This window comes from Protobothrops mucrosquamatus, unplaced genomic scaffold (assembly GCF_001527695.2).
Source record: "Protobothrops mucrosquamatus isolate PMUCROS unplaced genomic scaffold, P.Mucros_1.0 scaffold116, whole genome shotgun sequence".
Taxonomy (NCBI): domain Eukaryota; kingdom Metazoa; phylum Chordata; class Lepidosauria; order Squamata; family Viperidae; genus Protobothrops; species Protobothrops mucrosquamatus.
The window spans coordinates 674432-689431 of NW_015386488.1; the positions used below are offsets into that span (position 1 = coordinate 674432).

At 41.1% G+C, this 15000-nt stretch overlaps 1 protein-coding gene across 1 annotated transcript in view; it reads right to left on the minus strand.

Moving 5' to 3' along the window:
* PTPRU (protein tyrosine phosphatase receptor type U) overlaps window positions 1-15000 on the minus strand; it is a 335303-nt gene that overhangs the window by 163262 nt on the left and 157041 nt on the right. Inside the window, exons 15-16 of the mRNA XM_029283530.1 lie at window positions 9936-9972; window positions 6354-6492 (exon numbers count right to left, since the gene is read on the minus strand). Coding sequence (XP_029139363.1) covers window positions 6354-6492; window positions 9936-9972 — 176 coding nt within the window. The remainder of the gene's footprint in view (window positions 1-6353; window positions 6493-9935; window positions 9973-15000) is intronic.

Consider the following 15000-nt stretch of genomic DNA (forward strand, 5'->3'; position numbering starts at 1 on the left):
ATAATGCATAATCACTAGGAAAATTCTGTGTCAGTAATATGTGACTAACCTAATGCGCATTGCACATGGATACAATGTATGTAGCAAACCCTCCATTGTATACCCGTGAGAAACGAACCTAATGTATTACAATGTGTATTTCAATGTGTATTCCTTTGTTCCTGAGAAAAGGAAAGTATAAAACTGAAGTTTGAGCCCGTCCTCAGGGTTCAGAATTGCTTGTCTCTATTGCTTCTGAACCTGTGCAATAAATCTCTCTGCTAAAACCCTCTGGAATTCGTAAAAGTCCTTTCGTTTTCCACAAGAGTTAGACATGGTACTACCATAATCCTAATTTTCAGTCAAAGTAAGAGTGTGCTTGTTACTCTCACTCCAGAATCTTGTGAATACACAAGACTCCCGAGAAAGGCCAGAACATAATCGGTCCCATAATATTTGAGTTTCACACCATATCATTATCCATTTAAGATTAAATCTTAACCTTCTGGTTAGTTCCAATTGGCTCCAAAATAACAAATTTTCAAGTTTCAAGAATGTGATCCAGTTCCATTCCAATCCATTTGTTTAGAAAGAAAAAGATTGAATGGCAGTCCACCACATCCAATATAATATACAGCAGGGAGCAATCCTTTGGAATTTTGTATGTGTGCAACTCTGTCAATCTCTGTACACTCCTAAGAGATTCCCAACAACCTGAAAAATTGGTTTTATCGACAACTGGTGGGCATATGACCAGCTTTCCTGACAAACTTTGATCAACAATATAGAGCTGTCTGCAAGATCTACAATAAGAATTTTTTTAGTTCAATAGCAACCCAAAGCAGCATCACGGACTGCATCTTGGTGATGCTAGCAGCTATGCTTTGGACAGCAAAAAGTTTAAGCAAAAAGTTGACATTGGTTTTTTTTACTGAAGCTCACTGCTCAAAACCTTTTGAATTAATCAAAATCAGAATGGAATACTAATGCTTCCAAAAGGATAATTCATGAAGTACACACACACACACATACACACACAGAGTAAAATAAAACTATGAAACTCCACTCTAATTATTAATGCCTAGCTTATGATTACCAGATGTAGATTCTGGCTATGAGAATTAATGAATGCATGAATTCATCCTTTTTTTTTCTTGGACTTACATGAAATGCCCAAGCCTTGTTCCCAGAGTTAACATAGACATTATGCTCTTATAAATGATGGAATGGTCTATAAATTCTTTAAGACCCAATTATTATGTCCAGTAATCATAGGCATTGTTTTTTCTTACCCCTGGCCCAAATGTAAGGTAGACTTTCCCAATTTTGTGCCCTCCAGATGTGTTAAAGATAAGAAGAACAAGAATTCTAATGAATTTGGCTGCTTATATTCTGAGGCGAGAAGCTCATAAAAATGACAGTGCACAGATTTAACATAGTTTTTTTTAAAGAAAACTCCCCAATATTCCCCCCAACAGAGGAAAAATCAAGTATCAGCCTGGTGGCCACCAAAATATTGTCTGGAACACCAAAAAAGAAACCATGATAATATTGAAGCTCTCCATGGTTAATTTCTAATTTCAAAACACTTCAGCCCTGTTCTCATTCACATGGTATCTAATTTTCCATGGTGAATACTATCCACCAATAATGCTCTTGTTATGAGCCCCTTCAAATTTTTATAATTATGTCTAAGCTCTACACATACAGAAGACAGGTGGGGAGGAGCATGCTAGCTGAAGCTGTCTCTACCATTCTCAGCTTGTTACCTTCTATGCATGGATGTGATAGCTTAGTTCTGCACTGTGCGTGACATTTATTGATTTTCTCAATGAAACAATCTTACTTCCCTCTCCCATTTCCTGAAGATCAAGAAGCATACACAGCACCACCATAGACTGAAAAAGAGTGACTGGCTGAAAATTATTCAGGGACCCTCCATAAATAAAGGCCCTATCCAACACACTGCTTTTCATTTGCAACTTCATACACGTGGAGAATTAGGTATTACAGAAATTGTTCTTTTTTGATGGAGATTCTGCCTGCAATTTAATCTCTAATTGTCCATTTTTTCTAATTGTGGATAAAACTTAATTATGGCAATCAAAAGGGTTATGGATTAGATGCCATTGTCGCAAAGGACTCACCTAGCCCTTCCCTGAATTACTTCAAGAAATATGGAGCCCCATTTTTATAAATAAAATGTATTGGCTGCCCATCTTACCATAAGGTAACTATATATACATTTTTGCCTCATGATGTTGAATTTACTACAATCTTTTCTCTCCATGGTGAAACATCATGACACTGTTGGCAAAGTCATTATCAGTAGGAAACTCCCAGGTCAATTCTCTCTGAAACTGGGAAATACACCCAAATTTCCATTCCCTGTAAATAAACTGCATACAGCTTCCACACTACACAAAGCAATGGTATGTGTGTTCTTATATAGACAGCAAATCGCCACCTTACATTACTGTGGAACATGTATTTGGGTACACAGGGCAAAATGGCATTTAGGAATTCTCCAACAAATTTGTGGGCAGAGAAATGTGGTGAATGTTTTGCTCCCTAGGAGAGGAGAAAATTTCCAAACATTTCTCAAAAATAGGATTTAGTCTTTGCAGTTAAGGAAAACACTTTGGGGGGAGGGGAATTCACTTAATGTCTTGGGATTTAATGAAAAAAGAGCCATAGAAGCAGTGGATTTCTAAAGAGGAAGGACTGTACAATATTTACCTTACCTACTCCTTAGTAATTTCCTACTGAAATAAGTGCAAGAATTCTATGAGGATTTTTCTGAGATTCCTTTTTTGTTCTCTGAAGTTATTTAAAAAGAAAATTCTTTTTTCATCAGAATGAATGAGAGCTTGCTACAAAAGTACTTCTTGTTCAACACTAGTGCTGCCTTAGAGGCAAATCAGAACAATAGTCCCTCTAAGCTGACCAATGTGAGTGCTCCAATATTTTGGACTATACAATACAATCTAACTGTCATGTGTCTGAGTAACGAAACACTTAAAAGGACTTTCAGGCATGTTTTCTCCTAAAAGCTTTTATTCATGTTAAAATATGTCAGCACGGCATGGTGGAATGCTTAGAACTGCTTATCTTCCGGTACGCCTAGCATTCCAGACATTGTCCACTCCCTTATTGTAGAGTCATGGTTCACATCTTCCAATCAACTTGAAAGATGTGATTTACTTCCGGTTTCTTTCTCCCGGGCTATCCCTATGCTCCTCCCTCTCTCCTAGTTGCTGGTTTAACTATATATATACCAGACAGTTCTGCACATTGTCAAAGCAAGAATATACAGTATTTGCAGCGTTGACACTAACATTTCCAAGCAGTGATCTCAAGACCATTAGCATGCCAAATATGCCACTGAGTCTCTCCCTTAGCCAGTCTAGGCTACGGCTGCTGCTGCTTGAATGAAGGAATAAGGACTGACCTTATTAAAATCTGGCATGAAATAATATACTACATCACATTTGATTCTAAATTACTAGCTGGGAGTGACAATTCTGCGACATGTTTCGATGATAAAAAAATTGAAATTCTAAGTCACACCAAAGATGGAGCTTGGCATACTGATGAAAATGCATTGGAGGGGGGGAGAGAGTGCTCACCAAATGGCAATTGAAAGTAAAGCTGGTTAAATCCAGTGATAAATTAAACACAACAGTATCTGTTTAATGGGGTAGTCCAATGTACCCTAACAAATCCCCCATTACTAGCTTCCCATTCTGAGTCACTTTTGATATGTAGATAGGCATCAGCAGATGGCAGCCCTCCCCCTCCAAATTTAACTTCTGGAATGCCCCAATCAGTATTTCAATTTAGCTGTTCTTGTTAGAAATTCTATGGCTTGCAGTCCCAGCAGATTTACAGGATATTAGTAGGGACAGCTTGACTTATTGGTCAGGTAAAAAGAGGCTGATGGATTTGCAATAGCTGGAGATAAAATGTAGGGGAAGGAATGGCAGAACCTGAGGGTGGAGTTAAGAGGGATCAGCCTAGAATCCCTACATAGCCACAAGTGAACTAAATTCAACCCCTCTTGAATTCCATTGACCCTTATCTAACCCCAAGTAGGTGTTAACCTTGACAAAATTCTTGTGCATAGGCATGACTAGAAATAGATCAGCTTAATTGGACTCTCATGTGTGGACCTGATCTTTTACTCCTGACATAAAATGACTCACAGAGTATGAAAAGGAGCAAGACAACAAGGAGAGAGGCAGGAGTATAAACATGGAAAGGATGGAGAAAAGATTAAGAGTGAGGGAGACAATGCTTACTTGATTTGTGTATCTGTGTGTGATTGTATAGTTCAACTGTCTCACCAGAAAATAGGAGGGAAGAGAGGGAGTTTACTCATATGCTTTGAAAGAGGATCTGTAGCTACAGGGGAGGTGTTACAACAATTCTCCCCAATTCCTATCTTTTAATGGAAAATGAAAAAGAAGCATTCATTCATTCATTCATTCATATGGCCATTCATGTGATATACATGACTCTGGGAAGCTAACAATTAAAACAAAATAAAAGCAGACTAAAAACTCAACAAATGATTTAAAACACAAATAACATAACACAGCATAAGACAGCAGCTGAGAATTATCAAAAAATGTACGGTCAATGTAACCAAGAAGCAGGCTCACCCACACTATCAGAGCTCCAGGCTTGATGCCAGGTTTTTAATGCCTTGTAAATCTGGGGAACTCTGGGATTTGAAGTTTACATATCTTAAAGTTGCTGAGGTTGAAAAACACTGCTATAGTCTATATACTAATAGCTCATTTAGAGGCAGAGCCCTAAAGGCTAGAAGATTGAGTGGGGAGGTATTTTTAATAGATGAAAATAAAGTGGGGCTGGCTGCAGAACTCAGGGACTTGAAGTTCACATATCTTAAAACTGCTGAGGTTGAGAACCACTGGGCTAGATCCTTAACAATGGTTATTCCCTAACAAGTAATATTATTAAACAGTTAGCATTGATATTCTGTCATAGTCCACTGACTATAATTCTGAAGGTAGAAATTTAAAAGCATTCTACCTCGATGTATTTTGGGATCTGATTTTGGATTTGAACCACAGAGGAAATCTTGGTGGGCCATTGAATACTAGCATTTAAAAATAATTATTTGAAAGTATATCTTGGTAACAGCAGCCCTATTTCTTTCTTTTTCACTTCTCCAGTATTTCTGGGGAAATGATATGAAAAAGCAAACAGTTCTCTCCAATCACTGAAGACTGGTATTATCAACGCACACTTTTAATTTTTTTTAATGCTGCAAAAATCACTTAGACACCTTGGGCATTAAACAAAACTAAGGACCTAATCTGCTGAATGATTTGGGGGAATTTAAAAAAATAATTTCTCTTGGAAAAAATTGTGAGACCTCAGAAGTGCCTTTTCAAAGCAGCAGGAAGAATACGATTTCTTAGGATTCATGAAATGGCTGCTGGAAAGAGAAAGATTCAGTTAGATCAGAATTAAAACTTGTTTTATGCTCTAAAGATATAAAAGTAGGAACAGAAAAGAATAGCCCACCCTCCACGGACTTTCAAATGCCCGTATGAGAATTATTTTGTAAGAGGGGGAAGAGCAAAGAAAACATACTTTCATCTGGAACAGCTCAGACCAGCTTCAGCCTGCTTCAGCAGCAAGCTGCCATTGAGATAAAAGTTATGTTCTGAGGACATGTCTTCAAGAAACAGTGAAATATTTTCATGCTTTGACAAACATGTTATGTCAATAAGCCCTGGTCTGATCTAACAGAATAACAGAGTTGGAAGGGACTTTGGAGGTCTTCTAGTCCCCCCTTACCTGCTCAAGCAGGAAACCCTATACCATTTCAGACAAATGTTGTCCAGTCTCTTCTTAAAGTAAGAATAAAGAATCTAGCAAGAATAAAGTGAATGATGCTGGGTTGTATTAAAATGTAGGGCTATGCAATCCTCATGTTAAATTCAGAAGAATTACTTTGGAATCCATGGAAACATGAACACAGCACCTTCCTGGGATGTCATAAAACAGCCGTATCTGCTCCCACCATCATGCAGCACCTGTAATGTGTTGCATACAGAGTGCTGGGTTCATGTTCCTCAGATTCCATAGTATCTCTTCCAAGTTAAATCCAAAGCACTGCACAGCTCTACTAAGAAATGAATCAAGAAAATTTGCCCAACTCCCCATAGATGACCTGATTGCCTCTTCTCTGAGCATTTACATTCTTCCATTAGACTAAGTAGCTAATCTCTAAAAGGAAGCTGAGTCAGATTCGGCTCCAAAGAGAGGTATGTTTGTTGGAAAGTGGGTGGAGCTATCTGCATGATAGCAAGAACAAAGTCCTCAAAATGCTTCCTTACCCTTTCCGAATGACAACAATGATTGCCCCAAGAAGGATGATCAACACCACCAGTCCTCCAGCACAGATGCCCAGAATGAGGCCCATTTCCTCCGAGTGCTGGGAAACTTCCAAGGGACGCTTACTTTCTTTACAGGCAGCTGTAGGAGATAAACGGCAAACAGATGGATCAAGAGAACATGAAAATAGGAGAGTAACACCAAGAGCTTCTCCTTTCTTGCACATAATTTGCGTGCATCCTCAGAGGACATAGGAACAAGACTGCTGGACATCATCTGAGATATTTTTAAAGATTGTTACAGCAGGTTAGCAATAGCACCTTGCCAGTTGATCTCCCCCCAAAACTAAGCAGGATAGACTTGGTTAGTGTTTGAGTTGGAGACCAAAAAGAAATCCCCAAAACAGACATTATATTGTGGAATCAAAAGAGCATTCTGGAAGAAATCAGTGGAGAATTGCTTCATTATTCAAGGATGTGTTCACGGTGTCACTCACAACTGAGTTCAATCCAAGGAAGTATTACCTTTGCATTTAATTATTCATGGAGCTTATGGAGTTATGGTTCTTATCAGTTTAAATAAAATAAAAAATGCATAAAAATGGGAATGGGGAATTCTTATTGCCATATTTTAGAGATGTAGAATTGGTAGGAGACACTTAGACGATTGAGGCAACCTCTGCTTCACTATGGAATTCCAATTAAGCCAACCTTAAGGGATGACTTTCTTGCTTCAGCTTGATTACTTTCAGTGGAGGAAAACCCACACCCTGTTTGAATCACCGGTTCCCTTGTCAAACTTTCTGATAATTGAAAAACTTTCAACTAAAACCTGGAATGTACCATTGAAATACATTGTCTGATGTTCTGCTCTCTGGAGAGATAAAGAGTGAGAGAACTGTGTGAATTCCCAAAGAAACATGCTCTTCTTGAAGCTAATTTTAGTGGTAAACTTCGAGGGGTTCCAGAGCCACCAGAAGGATGCTCAAGGATTGTATGCAATCTGCAGACCACCCAGGAAATAACAGGTAAAGGAAGCTCTGTGCCTAATAAACGTGATATCAGTTCTGATACTTCTTTCCATAGCAACTTCTCATTTTCTTAAACATGTTACAGCTGGTGGGTAGATTGCTAAACTTGCATATAATTACAATGCTCCTCTGATTACTTCTGCTGGTAATAGAAATTATGCTTTTCACTACTAAATTATCCTCCAATGATATACATGACTGTAAAATAAAAAATACCACTCCTCCCATAACCCAATTGGAACACTGTAGTTCTTATTTTCTGTAGTTCTCAGAGCGAAAAAGAGTGAATGTGCCACAGTCTGAATTATTTCTTATTTATAGAGCTGATTCGCTGCTCAAACAACCAAATCTGAACTATGTATTGTTGATGTCTGACAAGCAGATATTTGACATAGATGTACATACATCTCTTATATGGTTGACATTTTAAAAACCATGACATTTTCCAATCTAGTCAAAATTTGTCTAGAGATTCTTGTTTTTTTCAATTAAATCACAACCAACTGGTCTTCTGAATTCACATGGTGAATTATTTAGCAATTGATGTCATTGTTTTGATGATACTTTGAACTGCCCTTGTGGAAATTTGGCAGGAATCATCCATCTGTGTGTCTTTTGCAATTAAAAGCAAGACACACAAAACCTCCAGCCATTGCCCCTAAGTACAGTTGAATTAGGCTTCATCATCAAAAGGAATGTGTATTTCAAAGTTTCTGATGAGCAGATTGAGTTTATACTATGTAAGGTACATCTTTTGCATACATATTGGTAAGAAATTCTTTTATTTTAAAGTGGGATTGAATACAAAACTAAAAATCCACGGCATTTCATATCTTGAATCAAAGGAACAATATATTAATGAACTACACTAAGAAAACTCTATGCAGTCCTCAAGGGCAGCCCCATGTAGAGCACATTACAGCAATTGAAATGGGAGGTGACTAAGACACCATGAGCCAAGCTTCCAAATCCAGGAATAGACACGATTAGTACAACCTACAGTAGCCATGACTGCCACCTCCTCTTCAACTAAGAGTCATCAGTCCAGAAGGACCCTCAGATTGTGTCCCAACTGTAAAGTGTATCCATAGGCAGACTTAAAAATGGAAAATCTCCAGATCCAGGTCACCAAGGATTATACATAAATATCTTGTCTTCCATCATACAGTTCTCTCTCAGTCTACAGCCCCCCTGGCACCCCTAACTTCCCTTCCATTCTATAGGACATGACCAGGAGGGACCTCCTTTTGTTCAGATTGAGAAATATGGAGAAAGACTAGCAAGTAGCATCCTCTGCCACTTCCATCAAGAAAACACAAAACAGCTATCAGAAAGAAGATATGTGAGGGTGATGGGTGGTTAAAAAATGGGATAAATAAAATAAAGAAACAAATCCTCAAGGACCCTGAGAATGAAAAAGAGAAAACATTTCAACCCAACATTAAAACTACATATCACAAGGCCAATTGCCCATCACAACATCTTTCAGTGAACTTGGGGATCTCTCTATTCCCTTTGTCTAGATTGCTCTCTTTCTAGTCTTATTCTCCGCTGGTATTTAGATAGCAAATTCCTTGTAGGCATGGACCTAATCCTATAGTATATGGTGATCTATAAAGCACTTTGTATACCGGGAATCAGCAATCATAATTTTAGAGATCAGTGGAGTCCTGAATCTCATTTCTGCACCTTTTGAATGTCTCTTTCCCCATTGTCCTATCAGTTCTTCAAAACTTTTCTCCAAAATTTAGAGAACCAGCACCAGAAAATTCTGCCCCCACAACATATACAGCACAGTCCTGCTCATCTTGCATTATCACCCAACAACTGCCCATCCTTGATGCAGATTGTTATTATAGATTGCTTTTAACAGCTGAATTTTAGAGTACAGTAATTTCTCCAAAGGCTGCCTCTTATGTAGAACAAAAACACACCCCCCCCCCAAAAAAATATTTGTTCTTCCAGTGTCCCTGGAGAGCCATTCAGATGACTGCTAGGATGTTTCGAATTATGTCTGGGGAAATGAGATTTGTACAATTCAGACTTCAGGAGGGGAAGGAAGGAAAGGAAGATGTGACTGAGTATGTGATGAAAACAATAGTCCTACACATCTAAGAGGCAGGGAAAGACTTCTTAGAAATGGAGAGATTTCACAAAGCATAAGAAGGAAGAGGGGGACAGTTTAGTGTAGTGGCAAAGGTGTCTGGCTAAAAACCAGGAGACCATGAGTTCTAGACTTTCCTTAAGCTTGAAAGTCAACTGGGTGACTTTGGGCCAGTTTCTTTCTCTCTCAGCCCTAGAAGTAGACAAGGACCAACCACTTCCAAAAACAGAGCCAATTTTATCTAGTGGTAAAGGCACTAGGCTAGAAACCAGGAGACTGTGAGTTCTAGTCCTTCCTTAGCTAGCTGGATGAATCCCTCTGAGCCCAACCCATCTCATAGGGTTGTTGATAGGATGGAAATAAGAAGTGGTAGCATCACCTTGAATTGACCAAATATTAAGGCAGGATTTTTTAAAAAAATGAAGTAAATAAACATATAAGAATATTTACCTTTCCGAGCTATTCGGATACAATTCAGTCTTGTTTCCTACAAAAGAAGAAAAAAATAAGCAAGGTTTTATCACACCCATGATCTCTTTGTCTTGCTGTTTGAAGTGAAAGATATTTGACTTATGGTCAAATTTTAATTACGGTCATAGGCCGACATATGAGGAAGATCATAATACTCAGAGAGTTATTTCATTTTTGTTTTTTGAGGAACGAATGAACACATTGGATATTATACAATTCTCCAGTGTGGCTGCAAATTGCTGAATACATGCTTTCTACAAAATATATGTTTCTTTTCTAATTATCATTGGCATATATACCTCATACCTGACAACTTGTGCTGCCCTTTCCTTTGCAAATACTTTTTCCCCTTTAGACCAAGTGAAATTACTTGGGGGGAGGGGAGGAATGCAAAAAAACATTTAGGACTTCATTACTTCCTGACAGTTTTCAATAAAAAATCATTCTCAGACCTTTCTTCAATATTTTGGAGACCTATCATTGATGCTGTGCTGAATTCACCAATGCTCTGGTTTGGTATAAGGCAGAATGGGGGGGGGGGTGTTGGTGAGCAAACACACCCCTATCCAGAGTACTAGAACTGCAGTCCCCAATTTTTCTGGCTCCACAGACCAGCAGCAGCAGTGACAGTGGCAGTGACGGGGGGGGGGGAGAGGATGCTTTCATGCACGCAACCTAGCTCCTGTGCATGCACAAATGAAGCTTCATGCACTCACCTGCCACTTTTGTGGCCCGGTTCCCAACGGGCAATAGACCGGTATGTCCCAGGGGTTGGGGACCCCTGACCTAGAACTAAGGAGAAATTTCCTGATTGTGAGAACAGGTAAGCAGTGGGACAGCTTGCCTCTAGAAATTGTGAGTTCTCCAACACTGGAATTTTTAAGAAGAGGTTGGACAATCATTTTTCCAAAATGGTAGAGGGTGTCCTGCTTGGGCAGGGGGTTGGACTAGAAGACCTCTAAGGTCCCTTCCAACTCTGTTATTCTGTCATTCTTCATCTGCAGATTTATTTCAGTTACTTCACAGAAAAGAATGGAAATGCTGTCACCTCAGTCACAATTCTGTAATCTCAGACACATTTGAAGGAGGATATGTAATTTGACACTGAATCTTCACCCACCGCCACTACCACAGATTGCAGCCTATGGGTGGGAAACAACACTATTAGGCTGATGGTTTTCCTTGGCAAGGACTGACAATAAGGTATTCAACAGATTGGGCAGAGGCTCAGGAGCCAAGGCAAGAAAATCCACTTGTCATCTCTTTGCTATCCCCCATTGTCCAGAACCTCCCTCAAAATCTTTCACCAGCACAAAAACATTCTCCACTTTGCTTGCCTGCCTGCCTGCCTGCCTGCCTGCCAAATGACATAATAATGCCACTACTGCAGATGGAAATGGAGGAAATTAAACCAATCGTCATTATTTGGCTTAATGTCCCTTCTATCAAATCATGATGTTAGGATTCCTTGTTGGACCATTGGGAATATTTTGATGCCAACTGCAAGAGTACCAGACTGCATTTGCAAGGAAGAGGCTAGAAAGAATCCCAGGCAAAGTTAAACTCTTTCAAAAACAACCCCCCAGCTGCTCTGTTCCTCCTAAACCTAGGCCATGAAATTAGCGTGGTCTTCCAGAAATTACCACTGTGGGCTTGGAAGAGACCATCTGAACCCCAAGCATAATCTACTGAAACAAGGGTTAAGAACAAGCGTTTATTATCTTTTTAGTTTAAATAAAGCATAGACACATCTGAATGTACTCCAAATGGTTTATAACCTGCATGACATATGAAGTGGGGTGATGTGGGGTTCAGTAAAGGACATCAAGAAAATTGAGTAGATTTGAAAACACAAGTTTGTCGTCTGCCCAGGTTGCTGAATTTCCAAGCTTTTTGCCCTTTTGCCAAAGTAGGGAAATGGGTGAGATAACTTCTTAATCGTTTTAAGTTACATCTATAATTAAAATCCAGAGTGTCAGTTTGGTGTAGTGGTTAAAGCATCAGGCTAGAAATCGGGAGTGTTCTGTTTTCTGCTGGGTTCAGCATTGAAGAGACAGGAGTAGTAAACAGGTACTTCTTTACTGAAGACAAAACAGAACTCAAACAAAGATGGCTCCGGCCCTATTTATACATTCAGCTTGGGGCACTGTCAGCCAATGAATGCACCATATTCTCCCACTCAAATGCATACTGATTAACCTTGCAGACAGCAAGTCTGGCTAGCAGGCCATGTGGTCTGCTAACGGTTCCAATGCAGCTCCCTGCACCTGTTTCATAAGTAAAGCTCAGTACATTACACCCCTCCCCTCCTGGTTCTTTAACACATACACAATATTTCTTGTTGTTCAATACTACACACGTTTCACAAGACACACAATGACATTCAATGGTACAAGAGTCTTACAATTTACTGTCAATATTCAAAATACCAAACATTACAGGTCATACAAAGACACAACATTAAAGTACTTAGGCATTTCAATTTCAAAAGAACATACATAAGCATTTCAGTTGCAATAAAAATACATAAGCATTTTAAGCTTGCAATGACAGAAACTTCACGTAGTCCTTTAAAAACTTCGGTGGGCCTTTGGCCCACTCCGAACGTCTCGGAGCTGCTGCTAGCTCCCGATCTGCAGCTCGCCTGCCAGGCTCAGCAGACCGGGGCTATTGGACCCGTCCGATACAGGTGAAGCCAATACGTGAAGGCTGGCCTGTCCCGGTAGACCCAAGCCTTTGTCCATTTGCAGTTGGCCGGCCTGTTCTGGTAGGCCCAAACCAAAGTTCCATGGTGGAGTGGAATCCACCTGGTCGGCGTAAGAAGCCGATTGGGAACAATGTCCTGTTGGTTCAATGCCTGAGGTAGTAGTGGCGTGAAAAGCCGATTGAGAGCAATGGCCCGTTGGCACATTGCCTGAAGTAAGAGCAGTGTGAAAAGCCGGTTGAGCGCAATTCCCATGGACATAGTGCCAGAGTTAGGAGCCGCCTCGTTGGCAAAACCCCCGTTCTGTGAACACAATGCTTCCCTTTCACTGAGAGACTGAGATTTACGATCGTGATCGTGTTCCTCCTCCCCCCCGAGAGCAGAGTCAGGAGTGGAAGGGTGGCTTGGTAACCTCCAACGAAGCTGGTCACTGTGCCTGAACAGCACATGACCGTCTTCCAAGGCCACTTCGTAAGAAAGTGGCCCAATCACCTTACAAACCACAGCTACCACCCACAGTTGCCCTGATCCATAATTGTGAGCCCAAACCAGATCACCCACTTGCAATTGCCTTGGTGCCTTAGGGTGTTGCACCTGCGAGGCAACCCTATCAGGGTGTAAGCAATCCAGCTTTGTGATAAGACGGTGACCCCATCGGAGCTCAGCTGGGCTCTTGCCTGTAGATGTGCAAGGCGTCAACCTGTGATGCCAGTTGCCATGGGTGATCCTTTTCAAGGATTCTTTTGTAGTGTGAACCATGCATTCTGCTTGGCTGTTAGAGGCTGGGTGAAATGGAGCTGATGTGGCATGCCTAATCATATTTTCCCTTAAAAAGGACTGAAACTCTGAAGAAGTAAATTGAGCTCCATTGTCGGAGACGAGGACATCTGAGAGCCCATGCGTTGCAAAGATCCCCCTGAAAACCTGGATGGTCCTAGCAGTCGTCGTAGTGGACACTGGAATGACCTCCAGCCACTTAGAGTGACTGTCCACAACAATGAGGAAGAGTTGCCCTGAAAGGGGCCAGCATAGTCCATATGTATTCTCGACCAAGGGGCTTGTGTGGCCTCCCATCTATATACAGGGGCCTGTGGTATTTCTGGCCGGGACTGGCATGCATTCCATCATGCTCTGAAAGATGCCAGGGGCTACATTCATCCCAAACTGTAGCCTTCGCACTTTGAAGGCTCCCCGGTGAGTCACAATGGTTTGGGCCTCTGCCGTGGCATTGTCCACCAGCAGTTGCTGATAGGCCTGGGCCAAATCTAATTTGACGAAAATGCGATCTCCCTGTAGAGACGCCAGAATATGGCTAACTACAGGCACCAGATAGGAGTGCTGCTGGAGAGCTTTGTTTAATGTGCATTTATAGTCAGCACAAATGTGGACTTCTCCGTTGACCTTAAGTGGTGTGACAATAGGGGTTTCCCATGGACTACTATCCACTGGGTCCAAAATGTCCTGTTGCAACAGCTTGTCCAGCTCTGCATTTATTCTCTGCTTGAGAGCAAAAGGCACCCGACGAGGCTTAATCCTTATCGGTGCCACAGAAGGACCTCCACACCCAAAACACTGAGAGAAGGGAACTGCCTTGTCAGGTTGCCTTTGAGGCCTTCTTTCTGGAGGTTGCTGCAACCGATTGACTTCATGGTCCGATTCAGAGTCTTCAACCCTCTCGGCGTCCTCTTGGTGGACCATGTCCAAGCAAGGAGGGTTCTTGGAGAGCCGCAAGGCCTTAACAGCTCCGCCTGCTGTTTCTTCGGCCGTTATCTCCCTTAACGCATCTTGAAACATGTTTCTCTAGCAAAGATCTTTTGCTGAAGTTCTCAGCTCCTCAGACCACAAATAAATGCTCCCGTAACCATTCTTCAAGATCCTTGAATTCACATGGCCTTGCAGCTTGGCGAAGAGCAGCTATGAAATCTGCGACGGACTCCCCGGGACTCTGGTCCTGCTGTTCAAAGGCATGTCGCCAAGCGATGACTGAAAGCTTCAGCTCAAAATGTTCCTTGAGCATTTTTTTTAGTTCAGCATAAGCAATAGACTCCAATGGCGCTGGTGCAACCAAGTTCTCCATTATGTCGAATGTTGCTTGGCCGCAAACACACAGCAGTGTCGCGGCCTTCAATCCATCTTCCCGAACTTGGTTGACTCGCAAGTAGTTGTCAACCCTCGTGACGTAGGAGCTCTCAGGATGAGCAACGTCAAATTCTGAGAGTCGACCTATATTCACCATGGTGAGTCTTTGGCGGCCTTTTCAATGCCTCATGCTGCAGAGGGGTTACAGGGCAGTTCCTTGAAGCACTCTCCTCCAGCGTTTTTATACTGGCAGGCAGAGTG